The following is a 22,978-nucleotide window of genomic DNA, read 5'->3' as shown; positions in this document are numbered from 1 at the left end:
GGGATTCTTTACGAGGACAGGTGGGAATGTTAACAAGCAGGGTGTGACAGTGTCAGGGAAGGTGTGTGTTGGAGACACGAGACCCTTGGACCATGTTTGTGAGCTGAGGTGGGGGGAGGGGGCATAGAAAGAAGGGGAAGGGCGAGGAGACAGATGGCAGGTGGAGGGCAGCCCCCTAGACCTAGGGGAGGAGGGCAAGGGGCCCGCGTGGAGGGGCAGGTCACCTCGTCCTGCAGGTAGAAAGTGGAGAGGGTGTGGGTGTGGCGGCAGAGACCCCCGACAGGGGGCCAGGCAGGGAGAGGACGCAGAGCGCCATGATGGCCAGGGCCGGGGTCTCCGTGTTGGAAGTGAAAGCAGGGTTGTCTGCTGAGAGGGGCTGGTTCGTGGCCCCTCGGAGCTTCCTTCTAGAGATGCCTGAGACCGTGAAGTCTTCTTTCGGCAGGATCTGAGCCCGGCCTTCTCTGCCCGCTTGCTTCCACCCCCACTCAGACTCACACTGGCTTCTGCTGAAGAAATGATTGAAGTAGGAGCAGCTGGTGGCTCCGCCGGTTAAGCCTCCAGCCCATGACTGAGGCTCAGATCCCGATGTCAGGGTCCAGAGCTGGAGACCCTCCCTGCTCAACAGGGCGTCTGCTTGAACCTCTCTCTCTCTGCCCTCCCCCTCCTTGAATAAGTAAATAAATTCTTTTAAAAAGGAAAGAAATGATTGAGGAAGATCATGAAAATGACCTGTCTCACCCTCTCGCGCCTTTGTCGTGGCTGTCAGTCAGTAAATGATCCTTTACAACGCCCGCTCTCGATTTTCTCCACATTGTCTCCCGCTGTTTGATAACTTGACCGAATGGGGTCTTTTCTGTTGAGGCCCTGTGCGTACTTTCTGGGCATAGGTGTGGCAGAGCAAGAAGGTTATGTTCTGTCACCGTGTGTCTGAGCTGTCGGGGTCCTCCCCTCGCGTGGGCTCTCTCTGTGGGTGTGGAGATAGCCCTGGCCGCTCACTGACAGAGGGCCTTGGGGTCCCCAGTCTCAGAAGAAGTCCCTCTTTCTGGCTAGGTCACCAGCGGTCTTTGATTGCATCGCGTGCCCCTCCCTGGGCTCCCACCGCTAAAGTGGGCTGGACATCACTGGACCACATGGGCTCAGAGTGAGAGCAGACGCGTCCTGTCCCCAGAGGGGTTTACAGACCCTAGAAGAACACAAACAACTCCGAGGACACATCTCTCCACGCCCCGTCCGGGGACTTGTCCATATCGCCCCCTCTCTCACAGTGCGCCAGTCCCCCCCACCCTCTCAGAGGCAGACGGAATTTAAGCTCAGTTCCCTGCGGGTGTAAGTCACCCTGCTTTGCTGGCCTCAGGTGCCGCGTCTCTACCTGGGGATCAGCACAGACCTGGCTGCGGGTGGTTGGAGGCTGTGAGGTGCTGAGGGCAGCCCCCTCCCGCCCCAGCTGCCCCTCCCTCAACCTCCCACAACCTTCCTGGCCCTGCGTCCCAGCCCTGCCCTGCAGAGCCACACCAGAGTGCCCCCCGTGACACCTGTGTAGGTCGGAGGCCCAGGCCACAGACCTCGGTGTGAGGGGTAGGGAGCTGGCTTTCTTAGAACTCGACTCCTGTTCCGTTTCGGTGATAGGAACTTAATTTCTAGCAATGTGGACTATCCCTTCACCCCTTTCCTCAGGGGTCCCCCAGGTCCTGACCTGCTGAGCTAGTCTGTCCTCCAACTCGTCTGCCCTCTGGCTAGTCTGCCCTCCAGCTAGTATCCTCTGACAAGCAGAGGGAGTAGGGTAAGACTTCTACTTAACACACACTCCAATTTTTACCCCGTGGAAGAACCGTAAGTCCTTTCCATTCTTCAGGGGCGCTGACTTCTGAAATCCGTAAGGCAGGGGAGACCTTTTTCCCTCTGCTCTGCACTGTCCTATTCCTTTCTCGAGGCAGAGCACAGGTTGACTTAGTGACTCGAAGAGGAGAGGAGCGAGCAGGGTGCAGGAAATTCTAGGAGGAAAACCGTCCGTATTTTCAGAGTAGGATCCTGGCACACATGAGTGAACTCCTCCCCGGAGTGACTGACCTGTCTGTCTCTGCTCGCCGTGGAACCTCGCTCGTGCGGTCTGGGACAGAGCAGGCCCTCGGAGCCCCCTCCTTACATACCCGCGTCCCTGGTAGCCAGTCAGCAGGTTCACAGCCCCTCCACACACCTTCCTCGGTGACTCCGGACCAACCCTCCAGCACAGCAGAGACGGCTGTCCCCAACTCCAGATGAGGCAGCTGAGGCTCAGAGGTCCTCTGTGCTCTGGGTGGGACAAAGTGGACCTGGGGGGTAGGGTGACCCGTGTCATTGTCATTGACCCCTCTCTCTTTCATTCCCCCGCTGCTCCCAGCGTTTGCTGCCTTCCTGCTGATTGCCAGCCTCCTGGATTTCCAGAGGGCCCTGGCACTGTTCGTCCTCACCTGTGTGGGGCTCACTGTCCTCGCCCACAGCCTGCTGAAGAGACTGCTGGGGCCCCCACTGCGGAGGTGTGTGGAGCCTCTGGGACGTGACCGCCTGGGCCTCTGGTTTGAGAGGTGAGTGAGCTCAGAGCTCCAGGCAGGGTGGGCGGGCCGTGGCCAAGGCCCCTGGGTCACCGCTGGCCTGGGTGAGGGGGCCTCGGTCCTTGCCTCACCTGGGTGTTCCTGGGCAATGGAGCACACAGCACTCTGCTTGCCTCCCGGGAGCCTTAGTGAACCGCCAGGAGATTCTCATGCAGCCAGCTGTGTTCCTGGACAATAGTCTGAGATCCCCTGGTTTTCAAACTGGGTTCCTTAGAGGTCTAGAGCTCTTAGAGGTGCCACATACAGTGGGAGAGATTGGAGGGGATAACATCAACCCCCCCCATCTCCATTTCAACTAGGAAGCACTATTTTATCTGTTTTATAAACTGAGGTTTGCAAAAAATAAAAGTAAAAATAAAAAGCTAGCCGGGAAAAAGGTTTGTGTGGCTTAAAAAAAAAATCTGAAGCCCCCCAGTCCATTTTAGGACTCCCATTTTATTGGTAAAGAACCTGGTGCTCGGGGTGCCTGGGTGGCTTAGTTGGTTAAGCGACCACCTTCCGCTCTGGTCGTGATCATGGAGTCCCAGGATCGAGTCCCGCAACGGGCTCCCAGCTCCGTGGGAGTCTGCTTCTCCCCTCTCATGCTGTCTCCCACTCTCTCTTTCTCAAGTAAATAAACAAAATCTTCTTAAAAAATCCTCTTTAAAAAAAAAAAAAAGAAAACTGGTGCTCAAGCATGTCAGTGACTAAGCGAGGGAGGTACCACAGCAAAATCATTTGGGCTGGCCTGTGGATGAGCACATGTTTTTCATCTTATTTATATATAAATGTATAATAAATAATAATTATTATCCATAATCATAATTTTTCATAATTTTAAATGAATTAAAGTTTAAAATTAATGAATTACATAAACTGAGTAAAATTTTAAAAATTTATAATTTGTAATAATTAAAATAAATTCATAAATAGATTTTTTTTTTTTACAATTGGACTTCTATTAAACTAGTACAGTTTTAGCTCTGATTGTGTTATGCTAAAGACACACGTTGTAATCTTTGGAGCAGCTAAAAAAAATTGGTAAAACACAAAAGGGTGTCAGTTGAATAATAATAAAAAATTAAATAGTTTAATTTTTACTATTATTACTAGTAATATTTACTATTATTACTGTGTGAGAGGACTTATTTTTACAGTCACCTTAATTGTGACAAATCATTGATACTGGTTGTCTATTTGAAGTATAGAAATAAGGTTTTCTTTAAAAAGTACATGCAGGGCGCCTGGGTGGCTCAGTGGGTTAAGCCGCTGCCTTCGGCTCAGGTCATGATCTCAGGGTCCTGGGATCGAGGCCCGCATCGGGCTCTCTGCTCAGCAGGGAGCCTGCTTCTCTCTCTCTCTCTCTGCCTGCCTCTCTGCCTACTTGTGATCTCTCTCTGTCAAATAAATAAATAAAATCGTTAAAATAAATAAATAAATAAAAAATAAAAAGTACATGCAGATTAATTAGACATTATGAAAAGTAAAAGCCTTTTTATTCAAAGGATACCATCAGGAGAGTAAAAGGACAACCCATAGAAAGGTTTAAAATATTTGCAAATTAGGTATCTGATAAAGGACTTATATATAGAATTATAGCTCAGCAATAAAAAGACAACTCAACTGAAAAATGGGAAAAGGATTTGAATAGACATTTCTCCAAAGATATACAAATAGCCAGTGAGCACATGAAAAGGTGCTTATCATCAGCCATCAACAAAATGCAAACCAAAACCACATGAGATAACACTTCACATTTACTGAGAAGATAACAAAAAGACAGATGGTGACAAGTGTTGACCCAGTTATGGAAGCCCTGAACCCTTCACCCACTGCTGGTAGAAATGGGAATCCGCAGCTGCTTTAGAAAACATTAGTTCCAGGGGCACCGGGGTGGCTCAGTCAGTTAGGCGTCTGCCTTTGGTTAAGGTCCTGATCCTGGGGTCCTGGGATTGAGCCCCATGTCGGGCTCCCTGCTCAGGGGGAGTCTGCTCCTCCCTCTCCCTTTGCCCCTCCCCCTGTGCATATGTGCTCTTCCCCCTCAAAAAAATAAATAAAATCTTAAAAAAAAAAAAAAAGAAAGAAAGAGAACAGTTCCTCAAAATATTATGCATGGAGTTATATTGTAACTTGAGTTACCATATGTAACAATTCCACTCCTAGGTATATGCCTGACAATTGAAAACATATGTCTATTCAAAAACTTGTACACAGATGTTTATAGCAACATTATAATAGCCCAAAGGTAGAAACAAACCAGGTGTCCATCAACTGTCCAACTAGTCTGTCCTCTAGCTAGTCTGCCCTCCAGCTAGTCTGCCCTCCAGCTAGTCTGCCCTTCAGCTATTCTGTCTTCCAACTAGTCTGTCTTCCAGCTAGTCTGTGCTCCAGTTAGTCTGTCCTAGAACTAGTCTGCCTTGCAGCTGGCCTGCCCTCTGGCTAGTCTATCGTCTAGCTAGTCTGCCATACATTCCAATATGTATATCCATATAATGGAATATTATTTGGCCACAGAAAGGGAAGCTGTTGGCAGTAATAATGATGAAGCTTGAAAACACTATGCGAAGTGAAAGAAACTAGTCACAAAGGACCATTTATATGAAGTGTCCAAATTAGAAAATCTATAGAGACAGAGAGTAGATTAGTGATCGACTAAGGTTGGGGGAGCGGTTGGAAGGATTGGGCGTGATGGCTAGAGTGCTGGGTTTTTCTTTGGGCTGATGAAAATATTCTAAAATTGATCATAGTGATGGTCACACAACTCTGAATATACTGAGGGCTATTATATTATATAATTTATTTTATTTTTTTGAAAGATTTTATTTATTTTTTTGACAGAAAGAGACAAGGAGAGAGCACAAGCAGGGTGAGTGGCAGGCAGAGGGAGAAGGAGAAGCAGACTCCCAGCTGAGCAGGGATCCTGATGCAGGACTGGATCCCGGGACCCTGGGATCATGACCTGAGCCGAAGGCAGACGCTTAACCAACTGACCCACCCAGGCATCCCATACGTTGTATACTTTTAAATGGGCAAATTGTATGGTATGTGAATTTTGTCTCAATTTAAAAAACACAAGTATTTGATGTATTGGCTTCCAGTCAAGATGGAGTAACAGAGACAACTAAAGAACTGGAACAAATATACGAAACAATAGCTCTTAAAATATTAAGACATTAATATTTTACATATTTTAACATCAGGCCGCAGAAGACAGTGATCCAGGAGAAACAGGAAACAAGGGAGATGCGCCCTATGATTGCCCCCCACTTACTGCATTGAGAGTTTCCAGGCCACGGTGCAGGGAAAGGGAACCAAGGTGGGCCAGCAGATTCCGTGGGTTGAGGATACAGGGCTGGGAAGCCAGGGAAGCCAAGGTGGTGGGAGCTCACGATACAGAGTATGAGAGAAGACAGTGGCACAGAGAGAAAACTCCAGAAATTCACAGAGGGTCCTCTCTGAGTATACAGCTGAGTTCTGATCAGTGAATGCATATGAGAAAACCATCCAAGGCCTAGGAAAGACCCATCCAAAAGGATTAGAGGGAACAGAGCCTCGAACGTGAAGCTGTGCTCATCAAGACAATATGGTATCAGCGTTAAAACAGACAGATACGTCAGTGGCACCGAATAGAGTCCAGAAATGGAGCCACATATATGTAGCCAATTGCCTTTTGAGAAGAATGGTAAGGCAATTCAGTGGAGAAGTAATCATTTCAACAAATTATGCTTCAACAATGGTATATTTATAGTCAAAAGGAAGAAGACGAGAAACGAAATAATAATTCATGCCCCCATCGTATATGGAAAATTAGCTGAAAACGGAGACAAAATGTAAATTGGAAACCTGGAACTATAAAACTTCTATAAGAAAATGTAGGAGAAAATATTTGTGACCTTGAGTTAACATAAATTTCTTAGATACAAAACCCAAATCACAATCCTTGAAAAAATGGGACAAAGGGAGTTTCATGAGAATTAAGAACTTCTGTTCAAAATCATGTCTAAGAGAATAAGAAGAGGCATGGCTATGAGAAAAGTTTTGCAAATCACACGTTTGACAAAGGACTTGTGTCCAGACTCTGTTAAGCTCTCTCAAAACTCGATAATAAGAAAAGCCACCCAATTAAAGAATGGACTCAAGCTGGGAGCAGACATTGCATTAAAGAATAAATGTAAGTTGTAAATCACCACGTGAAAAGAGGCTCAACATCATTAGTTATGAGGAAAGTCCAAACCGCAAAGAGATACTACTGCGTGTCTACTAAAATGACTAGAGTTTGAAAGATTGACCATCAGAAGTGACCAAAATATAGAGAAACTGGAACTGTTATTACATACTGCTGGTGGGGGGTGTAACATTGTGTGGTCAGTTTGGGAAACCGTTTGACAAACTCCCACAAAGTGAGGTCTCCTGTGTGATTCACCCGTTTCACTCCCCCAAGCATTACCCAAGTGGTACTGACCCAAGAAAAGTGAAAGCGTGCATCTGGGCAAAGACTTGCCCTGGAACGTCTGAAAGTTCATAGAAGCTTTATCGGCCACAGCCAAGCAGTGGAAACAACCTCAGCGTCCTTCAGCTGGGGAACAGATAAGCCAGTGGTGACGCACCCCCGCGATGGAAAACTGCTCAGTGATAAAAAGGAATGAGTCACTGATACCTGCAAAAACGTAGAGGAATCTCAAAATAGTTACACTGAGCAAAAGAAATCAGGTTAAAAAGGGATATGTATGGGATGATCCTGTTTATATAAAATCCTGGAAAATGCAAGCTAATCTAGTGACAGAGGACAGATCAGTTGTTGCCTGGGGATGGAGGAGGAGGCCAGGAATGACAGAGGGGTAATGGGTATGGTAAGTTCACTCTCTTAATTGTGCTGATAGGTCATACATAAACTCATCAAATTATATGCTTTTTTCTCTTTGAGAGAGAGAGTGTGTGTGTGTGCAAGTGGGAGGGGGTGGCAGGAGAGAGAATCTCAAGCAGACTCCCTGCTGAGTGTGGAGCCTGACACAGAGCTTGATCTCCTGACCTTGAGAGCATGACCTGAGCCGAAATCTAGAGTCAGATGCTCAACCAACGGAGCCATCCAGGCGCCCTTCTTTGAAAAAATGTTTTAATTGTACTTTTCAATGTATTCTGTTTATCATATGCCAAATGTACCTCTGCAAAGCTGTTAAAAACAAATGACAGCAACAAAAACCCAACCCCAAACACGCACTTGTTATTTTATTTTATTTTAAGTAGTCTCCACACCTAATGTGGGGCTTGAACTCATGACCCTGAGACTAAGAGTTGCGTGCTCTACAGACTGAGCCAGCCAGGTTCCCCTGTGCTTAAGTTTTTATAAAGCGATTTAGCATGAGGAGAAATAGTAAGGCAAGTGCACAGAGATGGGGCGAGAGCTGTGCATGTGGCCCCCGGGGTGTTAGGTGCTTGGAAACACGGGCAGAAGTGAGCAGTGAGCTCTGGCCATGGCCCGTGTGGGCTCTGGTCCTGTGTCTGCCTCTTACCAGCTGGTGGCTGTGCACAGATCTAATTAAGAGGACAGGCTTGCTTCCTGGTGCCTGGGTTAAAATCTCATGTCTGCTACCATTCAGATGGGCGGCTATGGCCAAGTCATTCAGACTCACTGTGCCTCAGTTTCTTCACCTCTAAAATGGGCAGGAAACATACCTCTCTCGACATCCGGTGTAGTTCCTGATATCCAGTAGGTGCTCCATGAACACTAGCCGCTCTCAGGGGTTCCGAGGGAGTTGATGACCAGGTGAGGGGCAGGTCTTGAGCTCCCCGTGCCCAGCCCTCCTGGACAAGCCATCTCCATCCAGGCACAGGGAGGAAAGCATGGCTGTGAAGGTTGCTTCTAGGCCTCGCGCTCAGGCGCTTGGCTCACCTGCCCAGACTGACATTATTGCCTCCGGAGAGCAGAGCCCACGGAGCCGACTGCCTTGTCCTGGGCCACACAGGCCCCGCGTCAGCCTGGCCAGGCTGGGCTGAGCATCATGGCGGCTGTGGGAGCTCCCGCCCCTTGCTGGAGCCCTGTGCTCGGCTCTGTGTGAAGCTCAGTTCCTGCACTCTCCTCTCTCGTCCTCTCAGCAGCCTGCAGACGTGCAGGTCTTTGGCTTCATCCCCCCAATTTCCAGAGAGGCGGGCGGTCTGTGTGAGGTCACACAGCTTTCTCTCCTCCCATCAACCGTGAGCACACTTTCCCTGCAGCGCTGGGTGCTATCATGTGGGGGTGGGGAGATGCCGAGAGTGGTAGCTTTCTGCCTCTCCCCTGCAGGGGTCTGGCCCTCACTGCTTGCCTGGGCTTGGTGTTGTGGCTGGTTCTGGACACTTCCCAGCGACCTGAGCAGCTAGTGTCCTTTGCAGGAATCTGCGTGTTCGTCAGCCTTCTCTTTGCCTGCTCCAAGCATCACCGCGCAGTGAGTGCTGAGCTGTCAGGCCCGGCCTGGGCTTCTCTCCCTGCCCTCCTGGGCCTTGCAGCCATCCCCGGCAGCCAGGACCCTTCCCTGGTTCACAGTGTGGCCAGCGTCCCCCTCAGCCTCCAGCCAAGCCTCCCAGAGATCCGCATGCACACCTGAGTTTGGGGACCAATACTAAGGATCATTAAATGCCGAGAGGCAGCAGCCGCCCTCCGGCAGAGGTGTGGGCATCGAGGGAATGGGGTCAGGGCAGCCGGAAGCCCTGCCTGTGAAGCAGGGGTGGGGGAAGGTGTGACAGACGCCACAACTCCAGCTCTGCTCACCCAGTGATGAGCTGGCCCAGGGGCCATGGCAGGCTGGAGCCTGCTCGCGTCTCGCATGTGTCCTCAGACCTCGCCTCATCCCTGACCATTGCCCCAGGCCCATGGCAGCTAAGAGTGTGGCCTGCTCTGACTCCAGGGTGGAGGTGACCATTGGCCACAGGCCCAGAGTTCTGGCTGGCTCCAGTCTCCGTCCTACAGACCAGCCAAACACCGCGCTCTCTGGCCTTATCCCGTGCTGTTCCCTGCAGACACCCCCCACCCCACCCCCGGACTGAGCTCACCAGGACCTTTCTGTTGGGTGGCAGGTGTCCTGGAGGGCTGTGTCCTGGGGCCTTGGGCTGCAGTTTGCACTCGGACTCTTCGTCATCAGAACGGAACCGGGATTTATCGCATTCCGGTGGATGGGCAACCAGATCCAGGTACGTAGACGGGGGCCCAGCGCCCTCTGAACATTGGGACACATCTTGAGCTGCCAGGAAATGGAGGAGAGGCTGCTCTGTTGGGGGATGCTGGGTGGTGAGGCCATAGGGAGGGATTGGGACCAGGCCCATGGGTGTGCCCCGGGGCCCAGACCACATGAGCAGCTGGGGTCTGAGCAGCACGGCAGCCACTCCCCTCGGGCCTGGCACCACCTGTGTGGACGGAGCTGTCCCTGCAGAGGCTGGTGTGATGTGGAAGGGTGTCTCCGGACAGGAAGCTTCTTAGGGAACCTGGGCACAAGGCACGTGGCTCTCGGCGGTCATGTGTGATAGGGAATTTATAACACTTAAAAGTGCAAAAAGAAAATTCCAGATGATTTCCTTTGTGTATGTGTGTGCCTATAAATAATGTTCAGTTTGCTGAAGTCCCATTTTTAAATTCCATTGTTTTTGTAGTAAATACACATACCACGAAATCTACCATTTTTGCCATCTTTAAGGGTCACGAAGCTCATTCATTCACATCGTTGTGTAACCATCATGAGCTACTCTTTTAAGTATAAAGTATCAGGGGCGCGTGGCTAACCTCACCCCAACCTCGCCAGCTTGGATTTCTCTGTGCCGTCTGGAGGGACTGGGGACATCGGTGTGATCTGGCACCAAGTGTGTCTGCCCGCGTGTCGTGGAGGAGGAGATGGAGCTGTTACCTTGGTCCCCACCGTTATTTTACAGACGGGACTCCTGAGGTCTGGGCAAGAGAACTGACTTGTCCCTGCAGTCACAATGCACGTTCAGGACCAAAAATCAGCTCTGCAGAAGGGTGGCCACCAGCCTGGGGTGGGGACAGGAGGGTGGCTGTGCCATTGGTCAGAGGGGAGTAAGTAGGTACACAAGGCACCAGCGAGGAGAGCCTTCCCCTACGTCTTCTTTGCTTTCCCAAAGCACACTGCCAGCTGGTGCCCCGGCCCCCGTGAGGCCCAGGAGGCCTGCCGTCCCTCCTCTACTGGACTGCCAGACAGGCCTGTGGCTGGCGAGGTCCCTCCAGCTCACCCAGCCCCGGCCTCCGGGCCACCGTTTCTCCCTCCTCACTTCCTGGCCTCCCTCCAGGCTTTTGCTTTGTTTTGTGTTTTGCTTTCAGATCTTCCTGAGCTACACGGACGTCGGCTCCAGCTTCGTGTTTGGGGAGGCGATGGTCAGGGGTGTCTTTGCCTTTCAGGTCAGCTCAACTCTTGGCCCACGAGGCCTTTAGCCACGGCTGCCGGGTGTGTGCAGCTAGCCAGAGTCTGGGCGAGCCGGTGGCCCAGGGGGAGGGGAGGCCACTTGCGGGTGGAGCGGTATCATGGGCAGCAAGAAGCGTGGGCCTCACGGCTGAGTAGGGCCCCTCCAATGTGCTCACCGGCTGGTGTGTTTTCAGTGTACATGGTAACATTTGCAAAGTAAGATAGGTCTGTATTCTTTTCCTTAAAAATGAACCCCCAGATGCTGGAATTGCGCGAAGCTGAGGACAAGAAGGTAGGTAGGGACATGCTTATGCCAGGAGGGCTGGCACCTGCTTTTGCCTTAGCCGCCACCATGCTGGGGACCCGAGGCCTGTGAAGGACACTTTCCAGGAACCCTTAGTCGCAAACGACCCTCTAGGGCTGCTTCTACTTCAGGGCCCTCACGGGCCACCTCTGCAGGAAGCCAGCCCTGATCACCCGCAGCAGGCTAGGCCACCCTCCTCTGGACTCTCCTGGACCTACAGCCCCTCCCTCCCTCCTTCCCGCTGTTTATTGCATGCCTGCTGCCTGCACAGTACGACAGAGGAACCAGCGGGAAGACTCCAGGGCCTTGTTGTGCGTGGTAGAGCCCCGACCGTGCCTCCAAGCGGAACAGCCTGTGCTGCGTTTGCTGGTGCAACCACTCCCCTGTGCTGCCTGGAAATGTGTGTGTATTTCTGCTTTCTCCGATTGACTGCCCGAGCACCAACTTGCCTCCTTCCCTAAGACCTCTGCTGGGGCTCCCCTCTGCCTGCCTGACCCCTGAGCTGTCTAAAGACCCTGAAGCCCCCTCCAGGCTTAAGTTCCACTTGTGATGCCAGCGGTGGGGTGGGGAGGGGGGACACTCTGCCATTGTTGCCACGACGCCACGGACGTGATCCCATGCTGTCTACACGCGTGTGCCCCAGACCACTGTCCGTGTGGTGCTGCCGAGTGGGCTTCACGCGTAGGGTTTAGAGGCTTCTGCTTTCTATTATTCTGGCCCTTGTTTCTAGATCCTCCCAGTGCTCAGTGCTAGGGTGGAGGGTGTTGGGCCCCGGAGGCTTCCGGCCTGAGCCATGGGCTCGGCTCTGCCCTGCTGGGCTGATGTTGAGTCAGCTGGTGAGTCTGGACATCTCCAGGTCGGCTTCCCCTGCCACTGGGTGGTGGTGAGGCTGTCTTGACTTCACAGCGTCTGCTTCAGCCAGCAGCTCTCAGGGAGGTGTCCACTCTCGCCAAGGCGTTCTGATAATGTCAGTGCTGGGAGGAACCTGGTTCCTGTCCTCTCAGGAGTCTGGTGTGCCCTGGGACGAGCTGATCCATCACGTTTCTCGGAGACCAGCTCTGTGTGGAGAGGGGACGTGGAGGGGCAGCCTCTGGCGGCCCCCTCCAAAGGTCTCTGAACACCATTCCTGTAGGGCAAGGCTCGCTTCACATTTGCATTTCCAAGTGGGGGCCTCTCAGGGCTGCAGCGACAGGCAGAGACTGGATGACTTAGTGTGTTCACCAGACAGAGAGACAGCAGCCCGCATCCTCTCAGTCTTTTTTTTTTTTTTTTTTTTTTTTTAAGATTTTATTTATTTATTTGACAGAGAGAGATCACAAGTAGGCAGAGAGGCAGGCAGAGAGAGAGGAGGAAGCAGGCTCCCTGCTGAGCAGAGAGCCCGATGCGGGACTCGATCCCAGGACCCTGAGATCATGACCTGAGCCGAAGGCAGCGGCCCAACCCACTGAGCCACCCAGGCGCCCCTCCTCTCAGTCTTTAAAAGACAAATGTACAACACTCTGCAGCTTGACCTCCCCAGGAAGCCAGATTCAAGTGCAGTTGGCACAAGGAAAAATGCCCAGGCAGTCCATTTAGGGAGGGATGGCTTCCACCGGGGACAGTGAGGATGGCGCCCCCCAGAGGCGGTGTTTGCTGTGGAGCTGCAGGACAGGCAGGACAGGAGAGATCTGGATGGAAGTTCATGGGACAAGCACTGAGGGGAGAACCTGCAGGCGTGTCCCAAGTACAGCTGGAGTTCCATGTGACGGCTCGGGAGCTACTGGGAGGAAAGCATGGGCCAGGGCACAACGCGGACGTGTGGCAGGGCTGTACCTGGAAGGACCCGAAATGCCAGGCAGAGGCCCCTGGGTTTGGTCCCCAGGAAATGGGATCTATTGAAGGTTTTTGAGCAGGGAGGGACTTTTGTGGAGCTTTGGGACTGTTAATGTGTCAACAGTGGGTGGGAATGGATGTAGCCAGGATGCTCGCGATAGAGGACCAGAGGAGGCTGCCTCATCCCCACGTGGCGACCTGGGGCCACCAGGCTGCCACGGTGCAGGAGAGAGGTCACCGCGGGGAAGGGAGGCTGAGGGGGCCTGCAGGAAGCACGTCACTGCTGTTGTAGCCGTGTTTGCATTTAGCTACTGGAGGGCAAGGCCTAGGTCTTACTCCTCCTTGTGTCCCTTGACTGACCCTGAGCCCCACAAAGCCCTGCCCAGGTCCTGGACACTGCTCTTTGCTGAGCAAATGGTGGTTCTTCCCACCCACGGGGGGAATGCTATCCTCTTTTTCACAGATGAGGATACTGAGGTTCAGAGTGGCTGTTACTTGCACAGAGTCACAAAGCTGGTGACTGCTGGGATTAAGATTGGAACCCGGGTCCAAAGCTCCTTGTATTAGCTTCTGTGCCTTGATATCAAAGTGCTTTCCTTGGTAGGCAGTGGTGACAAAGGACCTGGATCTTAGGTGTTTGTTCTTCCCTTCGTTTGGAAGAAAAGAGTATTCACTTAAAAAAAAAAAAAAAAGGTTTTATTTATTTATTCACAAGAGACATAGAAAGAAAGAGAGAGGTAGGAGGCAGAGGGAGAAGCAGGCTCTCCGCTAAGCAGGGAGGCCGATGCGGGGCTCAATCCCAGGACCCCGGATCATGACCTGAGCCGAATGCAGATGCTTAATGGACTGAGGGTCCCAGAAAAGAGTATTCTTGAGGAGTGTTTGGCTGCAAGGGACAGAGATCCATTTAAAACTTGCTTTAAAGGGAGGAGCGAAAGGAGGGCTGTTTCTGGCCTCACACGTGGGAAGGCGAGGTAGAGCAGGTCAGTCTGGACCCAGGCCAGTCAGGTTCATGGCCCTCAGCCCCACATTTCTGCTTATGCCAGGACATTGGCTTCACTTTCACTCACCAGATCCCCCCAGGACCCCCAGCAACATCAAGGGCTCATTCTCACAGCAAGTAAGGGAGACTCTTCTCTGCCTGCCCAAAGCAAAAAATCCTGGGGCAGGCTTCAGACTGCTCTGCCTCGGGTTATGTGACCATTCCTGGACCAATCGCTAGGCCCAGGGCCTGAGATCCTACAGTGGCCCCAACTGGGACTTGTGCTCTGGCCCAAAGCCGGGAAGTGGGGTGCTCTGGCTGAGGGGACGCCACCCTGAGAAGCTCAACACTGCAAGGAACACAGCCCAGGGGAGCCGGTGCCATCCCTCTGGGACAGAAAGCAAGGCAGCCAGCTCCCTGTGGGGTCTGTTCTTTCAGGGAGCCCTTGTGTTCCACGGGGGTATTTGTGGCCTAATACAGGAGTAGGGCCCAGGTGAGAGCTAGCACACCTGCCTGGGAGAAGCAGCAGTGGCATTGACCCTTTGACCTATGTTCCTCTCAGCCGTATCGTGGGGACATTTGGGAGTCTAGGCTGTGCTGGCTGGGTTGGGTGCTTAGCTCCTGACTTAGTCAGTGGTAAGAGACAGAAACACAAATCAAAAGGGCTTAAGTCAAAAAAAGAAACAAAACAGAACTAAAAAAATCAAGATTGATTTCTGTAACTGAAAAGTCCAGGGGTCTCGGACCCTGCCAGATATGGGTACTGGGCGTCACCTGGGACCCACCTGGGCTGTGTCTTGGTTTTGTGTTCTTGGTGTTGGTTTTAGACTTAGTCTCAGGTAGGCTCCCTTGAAGTAGAGGCAAAGAGATACCAGGTTTATGTCCAACCAACTTAGCAACCTTACTTTGCAGGGAGAGAGAGAGAGGGCGCATGCCTGATTTCTGCTAGCTCTAGCAGGGAACCCAGGAGTGGGTTCTTCTTGGCCTGGCTTGGAGTATATGCCATCTTCAGATTATAGCCAGGGAGGATAAATAGCCTGGATCCATCAGATCTGGAGTCCACAGAGGGAGAGTGGAGGGGGGGGGGGTCTCAAAGTTTTGCTACCAAAAGCAGCAGGGGAAGGGGGACAGGGCCGGCCAAGAAGTCACTGTCCACTACCTTGCTTCTCTCCCAGTCTGGCACTGAAACAATCACCTGCCTGGTCTGCTGCTGTCTCCATCCGTTTTCCAGTGTTTTCTGTGTGCCCTCTCATCTCTTCTCCCTTTCTGGAAGAACATGTGCACATTGCTACTTGTCTGTCTCCCCAGTCACCCTGTACAACCATGGCTTCATCGACTGTCGGGCCGGAAGGGAGCTCATGGATCTTTGGGCCCCCCTTAACATTACTGATGGCCAAACCACACCCCAGAAAGGAGTGGTCACCTGGGCACAGTCGCCCAGTGAGTTAGGGCAGAGCCGGGGCTAGAACGGGGTGACTGGACTGCCAGCCAAGTGCCGGTTTCTTCTCACCCTGTAAGGTGAAGTCAGGGCCATTGCATCTCCCTTCCAAATACAAAAAGCAACCTTAATGCTGATAATGTTAAATTTAAAACATATTAAATGGTTGCTAAAGACTTGGAGTTTGGCTGTTCAGCCAAAAGAGAAAAAAACAAGGGAGGAGAGTTTATCATTAGCCAGACTCAGCGCTTCCCAGCAAACACTAACTGTTTTTTGGCTCCTGGGAAGCCCTGTCCTCTGGCCAAACTCGTGGTTAGTGGATTAGCCAGTGGCCTCCTTTGCTAAGACAGACCAGATCAGCAAGGATTTAAATGTTCCATGGTCATGGAATTCCCTTCTCCACAAGGTTCATTAATCATGACTTTTCACTTGCCCACCCCACCCCCTCCGTGCATTGGGCACACACACACACACACACACACACACACACACACACACACAGAGGCACAAGTACTTGCTAAACCCTGGGGCTAGTCCTCAAGGTGGGAGTGGTTTTGTTGGTGCTGAGTCGAATGGAAGTCTCGAGAGCTCTTCCTTTGCCTTCTTTCCATGGGTCATGGGACCGTGGTCCAAGGCCTTTGGCTCCTGATGGCCTGGGGAAGTCTTCTCTGAGCTCACTCAGATGTTCAGAATCCACGCTGCTTCCTGCTGGGCCACGGGCCAAGCTCATCACTTCTCCAGGAAGCTGAGCCTCAGCCCAGGCCTTCTGGGTCATCCCTCCACCTCCCCTGGCCTGGAGTCCAGCACCCGTCGACGTGGCAGCCTCCTCTTGGCTGTATCATCTTGATTAGTCATCCCACCTTGGCTCCATCTCCCTTCTGGTAATTTCCCACCCACACGGTCACCTCCCCCGAGGCTCCTGCTTCCTTCCTGGGTCTGGTGGACCCGGTCGTGCTTGCTCATTGGTTCCTACGCTATGGCTCCCGCCTCTGGAACATGCACCCACATGCGGAGCTCAGCAGTGCTGCTCACATGTTCTCCCTGAGGAATAGCTGGGGGAAAGAAAAACCAAGGGTTTTCATCTCCCGATGTAGCCTCGGCCATCCCCAGTGGTCGATGGTGCCACATCTGGCCAAAAATAAAATCGACTAAGAAATGGGCTAAAAAGCACCCACCGTGGTTGACTTGGTAACCTCAGTGAGGGTGATTCTCGGGGGAGGGAGTGGGAAGTAAGTGGAAACTGGGGTCGGTGCTAGAAGGAAGGAGGTGGGATGACTGGACTGCGAAGAGCTTCTGAGAATCTGGTGTCTGCAAAGGTCGGGGAAGGAGACTCTGACGGGCAGTAGGATATAAGGGAGCAGTGGTGAGGTCCTTCAGGGCAAGGGGCAGCGGGAGCAAGAGATCAGGAGGCATGTCCACCTTTTGTGACCATGGAGTAAGTGTCCTCTGCCCCTGTAAGGCATTGGGCCATCTCCTTCCCCAGGGGCATCGTCTGGCTTTGCGTTACTGTGTGTGTGTGTGGTTCTCTTTTTTCTTTCTTTTCCTTCATTTTTTTTGAAGTGTAACTGGCATAACACCCTATTCATTTCAGGTATATATTACAGAGCTTTGATATTTTTAGACATTATGACATGATCCCCATAATAACTCATCTTAGAAGTCATCCGTCACTGTACAAAGCTATTATGGTACTATCAACTGTATTCCCTAGCTGAGTATTGCAGCCCTGTGACTTATTTACTTTTAGAAATTTTTTTGTTTTATTTATTTATTTTAATTAAGTTCCACATCTAGCGTGGCACCCAATGCGAGGCCCCATCTCACAAACCTGAGATCATGACCTGAGCAGGGACTGATTAGATGAGCCACCCAGGCACCCCTCTTGGTTTTTTTTTTTTTTTTTTTTAAGATTTTTTTATTTATTTATCAGAGAGCAAGCACAGGCAGACAGAATGGCAGGCAGAGGCAGAGGGAGAAGCAGGCTCTCTGCTGAGCAAGGAGCCCGATGCGGGACTCGATCCCAGGACGACGGGATCATGACCTGAACCGAAGGCAGCTGCTTAACCAACTGAGCCACCCAGGCGTCCCCCCTCTTGGTTTTTTTGATAGCCAATCTGACCAGCGTGAGGTGGTCTCTTGTTGTGGTTTCGATTTGCATTTTCCTGCTGACGAGTGATATTGAGCATCTTTTCGTGTGTCTGTTGGCCATCTGGGTGTCTTTGGGAAAGTATCTATTCAGGTTCTCTGCCCATTTTTTAATCAGGTTATTTTGGGAGGGTATTAAGTTAATTATGTAAGTTCTTTATCTGTTTTTTATATTAACACCTTAACAGATAAATGATCAGCAAATATATTTTCCCATTCAGTAGGTTGCCTTTGTTTTATAGTTGACTTCCTTCATTGTGCAGAAACTTTTTTTTTTTAATTTTTAAATTCTTTTAGGAGATTTTATTTATTTGACAGAGATCTCAAGTAGGAGGAAAGGCAGGCTGAGAGAGAGGGAAGCAGGCTCCCCGCTGAACAGAGAGCCCCATGTAGGGCTCTATCCCAGGACCCTTAGATCATGACCTGAGTGGAAGGCAGAGGCTTTAACCCATTGAGCCACCCAGGTGCCCCGTGCAGAAACTTTAATCGGATGTAATCACATTTGTTTATTTTCGCATTAGTTGCCCTTGCCTGAGGGGACCTCTCCAAAAACATCCCTCAGACAGCGGTCAGAGAGCTCACTGCCTCTGTTTTCTCCTAGGGGTTTACACTTTCAGGCCTTACATTCAAGTCTTTAATCCATTTTAGTTTATCTTTGTGTCTGGTGTAAGAAAGTTGTCCGGTTTCATTCTTCTGCATGTGGCTGTCCGTCTTCCCAGCACTATTTGTTGAAGAGACTGTCTTTTTCCCATTGGATATTTTGCCTCCTTGTTGTAGGTTAACTGACCACATAAACATGGGTTTGTTTCTGAGCTCTCTGTTCTATTCCATTGATCCACGTGTCTGTTTTCATGCCAGGACTGTACTGTTGTGACTACTATAGGCTTGTAGTGTAGCTTGAGATCAGGGAACGTGCTACCTCCAGCTCTGTTTTTTTTTTTTTTTTTTATTAGATTTTATTTATTTATTTGACAGAGAGAAATCACAAGTAGGCAGAGAGGCAGGCAGAGAGAGAGAGAGGAGGAAGCAGGCTCCCCGCTGAGCAGAGAGCCCGATGCGGGACTCGATCCCAGGACCCTGAGATCATGACCTGAGCCAAAGGCAGCAGCCTAACCACTGAGCCACCCAGGCGCCCAGCTCTGTTTTTCTTTCTCAAGATTCCCTTGGCTATTCAGGGTCTTCTGTGGTTCTAGACAAGTTTTTGTATTATTTGTTCTGTTCATGAAAAATGCCATTGGTATTTGGCATAGGATTTGTAGATAATTTGGGGTAGCGTGGGCATTTTGACAATATTAATTCTTCCAATCCATGTGTGTGGGATATCTTTACGTTTATTTGTGTCATCTTTAATTTCTTTCACCAGTGTCTTTTTTTAAAGATCTTTTATTTATTTGAGAGAGAAAATTTATTTGAGTGAGCACGAGTGGTGGGGGAGGGGCAGAGGCAGAGGGAGAAGTAGACTCCCTATGGAGCAGGGAGCCTGACTCGGACTTGATCCCAGGACCCCGGAATCATGACCTGATTGGAAGGCAGATGCTTAACCGACTGACCCACCCACCCAGTCGACCAGTGTCTTATAATTTTTCTGATAGCTCGTTATTAGTGTATAGGAGCACAACTGATTTATGTGTGTTAATTTTATATCCTGCAACTTCAGTGATTCATTTAGTAGTTCTAATAATTGTTTGGTGGAGTCTTTAGGGACATTTTAAATATATAGTATCATATTATCTGCAAATAGTGACAGTTTTACCCGTCCTTTCCAGTTTGGATACATTTTGTTTCTTTTTTCTTGACTGATTGCTCTGGCTAGGAGTTCTAGGTCAAATAGAAGTGGTGAGAGCGGACATCCTTGTCTTGCTCCTGATCTTAGAGCAAAAGCTCTCATCCTTCCACCACCAAGGACGATGCAGACTACGGGTGCATCATGTGTGGCCTTTATCATGTCAAGGTACGTTCCTTCCACATCCACTTTGCTGAGAGTTTTTATCAAGCACGGATGTTGGATTTTGTCAGATGCTTTTTCTGCCTCGGTTAAGAGGATCGTGTATTTTTATCCTTTGTTCTATTAATGGGATGTATCATGTTGATTGACTTGCTGATGTTGAACCACTCCTGCTTCCCTAGAATAAATCCCAAATACTGATGGTGTATGATCCTTTTAACATATTGTTGGGTGACTTTGGATTTTGTGGTTTGGGGTTTTTTGTGGATCTGGCGATAGGGCCCTATCTGTGTGCTTAGGCCTTTAGAGCTGGGGGTTTGGAGGTTCAAGCATCAGGAAGAGCAGTGGTTCTCAGACTGTGACCCCCTAGGCCAGCAGCACCAGCAGCATCTGGCAATGCTCATGTCCAGAACCTCACGCCCACCCTAGACCTTCGGAATCTGAAACTCTGGGGGTGGCACTCAACATTGGCATTTCTAGCGAAATCTCCGTTGATCCTGCTGGTTCGGGGACCATACTTTGAGAACCAGTGGCCTAGACCAGCTAGAAGTCCCCCTTCCTTCAGTGATGGGTGAGCCTCAGCACTAGACGGACCAGCTGGCTGTGGTCAGGACTCTCTTTTGAAGGAGATGAATGCTTCTATGGAGACACAGAAATGCGGATACAGGACCCGCCCCAGGGAAACCACCTCAGGGTCACAGCAGGGCCTCAGCAACCTGCTGGAGACCAGGAAGGGCTCTGTCTTTTGCAGGTATGTGACCTTGGGCAGGTAACCCACATCTCACACTCTCAGTGTGTCCCCTGGGGAAGTGGATTTACATCTACCGCAGTTGGTGTGAGGACAGAAGAGTCACCACACCCTGGCCTAGGCAGGGCTGCGTGTGGACACACAGGAGGGCTGCGTGTACTTCCCCTCCCTGACCACAGCAACACCGGCTTCTGCTGCCTGTCCCCTCTCCTGGCTCCTCACACACGACATAGGCCCCAGAGTTGTTTCCCAGGCTGAGAGATCCATAGGCCTCAGGGACCTTACTGATTATGAAATGTCCCGCGTGAGAAATTTGGAGGCCACCTCTCTTCCATTGCATTTATCTCCCCTCCCAAGACAGTCACCGTGTAATGCAAAACACAGCCTCCCTTTCACCCCAAACTCCACGTCGCACGGGTAGAAAATGTCTCTCGCTTGCTGCCGGGGGAGAGTCCCAAATCTGCAGTTTGGTCCAGCCGGCCCAGGCTCTCTCCGCCCTGATGAGGGCCCTGCCTGCAGGCCTGCCAGGCTGTCGCCGCCGGGCAGTCCCTCTCATGATAAATTGGACAAGCGGTCTAGACACTACGTGATTGTCTCTGTGTCTGGCTGCGAGGGCGGGTGGATGATGTCAGCAGCCTCGTGCTGGGGGCGTGGCCGGCTCCGGGCAGCCAGGGCAGTCACGAGTCACCAGCAGGAGAAGGGCTCCTCCACGCACAGCCTGTGTTCCCTGTGGGATGACATCCCCGCTGCAAGGAGGCTGGTGACGGGGTGGGGGGGTGGTGCGTGGGGCCGGTCCAGAGAAAACCGCAGCGTCCGTGTGGGCTGGGGCAGGGGAAACACCTCAGCTGGGGCCTGATTCTTGTCTCCAGTGGAGCTGCCTGGGATAGAGCCTCTGTCTTCCTCTGGGGCCCTTCTGCAGTCCCCATTCATCTTGAACCAGAGCCCGAGTGTGATTCCAAGACTCCCCTTATTAAAAACAAAACAGCTTCTCCTTTGTCCCTCACCTCTCCTCACAGCCTTTTCTCTGCACAGCTGAGCTTCTCGAAAGAGCGGCCTGTTCTTGCTGTCTCCACCAGGGACCCCTGGATTCCTAGCTGTCAAGGGTCCGGGTCACTCCTCACCTTTCTGGAATGCTCGGACGCATCTGACAGAGGTGACCGACTGTCCTGCTTGAAAAGCTGTCCTCAGTGTCCATCACAGCCCTGGCCTGGCCGTCCTCCAACCTCTCTGTTTGTTCTCTGCCCCCTCCCTGTGCCCCTCCTTCCCTCTCCCCGTTCTGTGAGGCTGACCCCAGTGCCCTGTCCTTCCTCAGTGCTCTCCTCCCTCAGGGCGATATCCTCGGGAATTTACATCTGTCCCGTGGCCTCAGTCTATACTCTTGGGCAAATAGGTCCAAACCAGGCCTGGCCCAGACCTTTCCTCTGAGCTCACGACACTCTTATCCACCTGCCCACTCCACACTCCCCTTGCTCTTTGCACAGGCGTCTCAAACCAGCATGTCCAGAACGCAGCTGATGAGCCTCTCCCCAAACCTCCCCTCTGCCCGTGCTCCCCTCCCTTGAGAGGTGTCTCCGTTTACAGAAAATGACAGAAGCAGATGAAAAATTGGAAATACAGAAAAAAGAAACCGCATTTCCCTAGTCCCAGCACACAGAGCAGCTACTTGCTGTTGGCATGTACTGACTTCCAGCCTTTCTACTATGCTTTTAAGATCTAGTTTCTCCACCTAACATTTTAGCGTAAGGATGCACCTGCTATTACCAATTCAGTGTAACTTATTTTAAAATTGTTCGGAGGGTCACCTGGGTGGCTCATTTGGTGAAGTGTCTGCCTTTGGCTCAGGTCCTGATCCGAGGGTCTTGGGATATAGCCCCATATCAGGCTCCCTGCTCGGTGGGGAGTCTGCTTACCCCCCATCCCTCTGCTGCTCCCCTCCCCGGCTCGTGCATACACGTGTGTGCGCGCGCGCTCTCTCTCTCTCTGTCAAATAAATAGAATCTTTAAAATAAGAAAATATTAAAATGTTAAAAACAATAGAACTGTTTGCAACAACTAACATATTCTTTTTTTTTTTTTTTTAAAGATTTTATTTATTTATTTGACAGAGATCCCAAGTAGGCAGAGAGGCAGGCAGAGAGAGAGGAAAGGAAGCAGGCTCCCTGCTGAGCAGAGAGTCCACACAGGGCTCAATCCTAGGACCCTGGGATCATGACCTGAGCTGAAGGCAGAGGCTTTAACCCACTGAGCCACCCAGGTGCCCCTAACATATTCTTAACAGTACAGAAGGGGACATAGTAAAACATAAGTCTGCCTCACACCTGGACCCCTGCCTCCTGGTTCCCTCCCCAAGGCAACTGCCCACATTTGCATACCCTTTTAATGCTACTTGGTGCCCACACAGCGCCAATCACCCTTCCTGGCCCAGAGACCAGCACCGCGCACACCCTGTTGCCCTGTTGACACCTGCCCCTTTCCCGTTAAAGATGCTGTCTTGGAAATCATTCCCTGATGGCCCATGGAGAGCCTCATTCCCATTCCCGCCCTCTCCGTGCACTGCTGCCTGGTCAGCCGTGCTCAGGAGGCTGGCCGTCCACTGACAGACGTCTGAGTGGTCGGCAGCTGCGGCTGTTCTCTGTCAGACTGGAGGGGACAC

At 51.2% G+C, this 22,978-nt stretch overlaps 1 protein-coding gene and 1 long non-coding RNA gene across 11 annotated transcripts in view; both read left to right on the top strand.

The window, feature by feature from the left end:
• Positions 1–22,978, top strand: part of SLC28A1 (solute carrier family 28 member 1) — a 45,001-nt gene that overhangs the window by 5,374 nt on the left and 16,649 nt on the right. For all 10 annotated transcript variants that reach the window (XM_059179921.1, XM_059179922.1, XM_059179916.1 and 7 more), the window contains 4 exons: positions 2,378–2,561; positions 8,848–8,989; positions 9,618–9,731; positions 10,870–10,947. In XM_059179921.1, coding sequence (XP_059035904.1) covers positions 2,378–2,561; positions 8,848–8,989; positions 9,618–9,731; positions 10,870–10,947 — 518 coding nt within the window. The remainder of the gene's footprint in view (positions 1–2,377; positions 2,562–8,847; positions 8,990–9,617; positions 9,732–10,869; positions 10,948–22,978) is intronic.
• On the top strand, positions 10,954–21,063 carry LOC131835556 (uncharacterized). The gene is made up of 3 exons (XR_009355232.1): positions 10,954–11,655; positions 19,446–19,583; positions 20,329–21,063. It is a non-coding gene; the product is annotated as an uncharacterized LOC131835556 (long non-coding RNA).

Source organism: Mustela lutreola, chromosome 7 (genome assembly GCF_030435805.1).
Source record: "Mustela lutreola isolate mMusLut2 chromosome 7, mMusLut2.pri, whole genome shotgun sequence".
Lineage (NCBI taxonomy): Eukaryota > Metazoa > Chordata > Mammalia > Carnivora > Mustelidae > Mustela > Mustela lutreola.
Note: the sequence above shows the minus strand (reverse complement) of the source record. Positions and strands in the feature narration are given on the sequence as shown.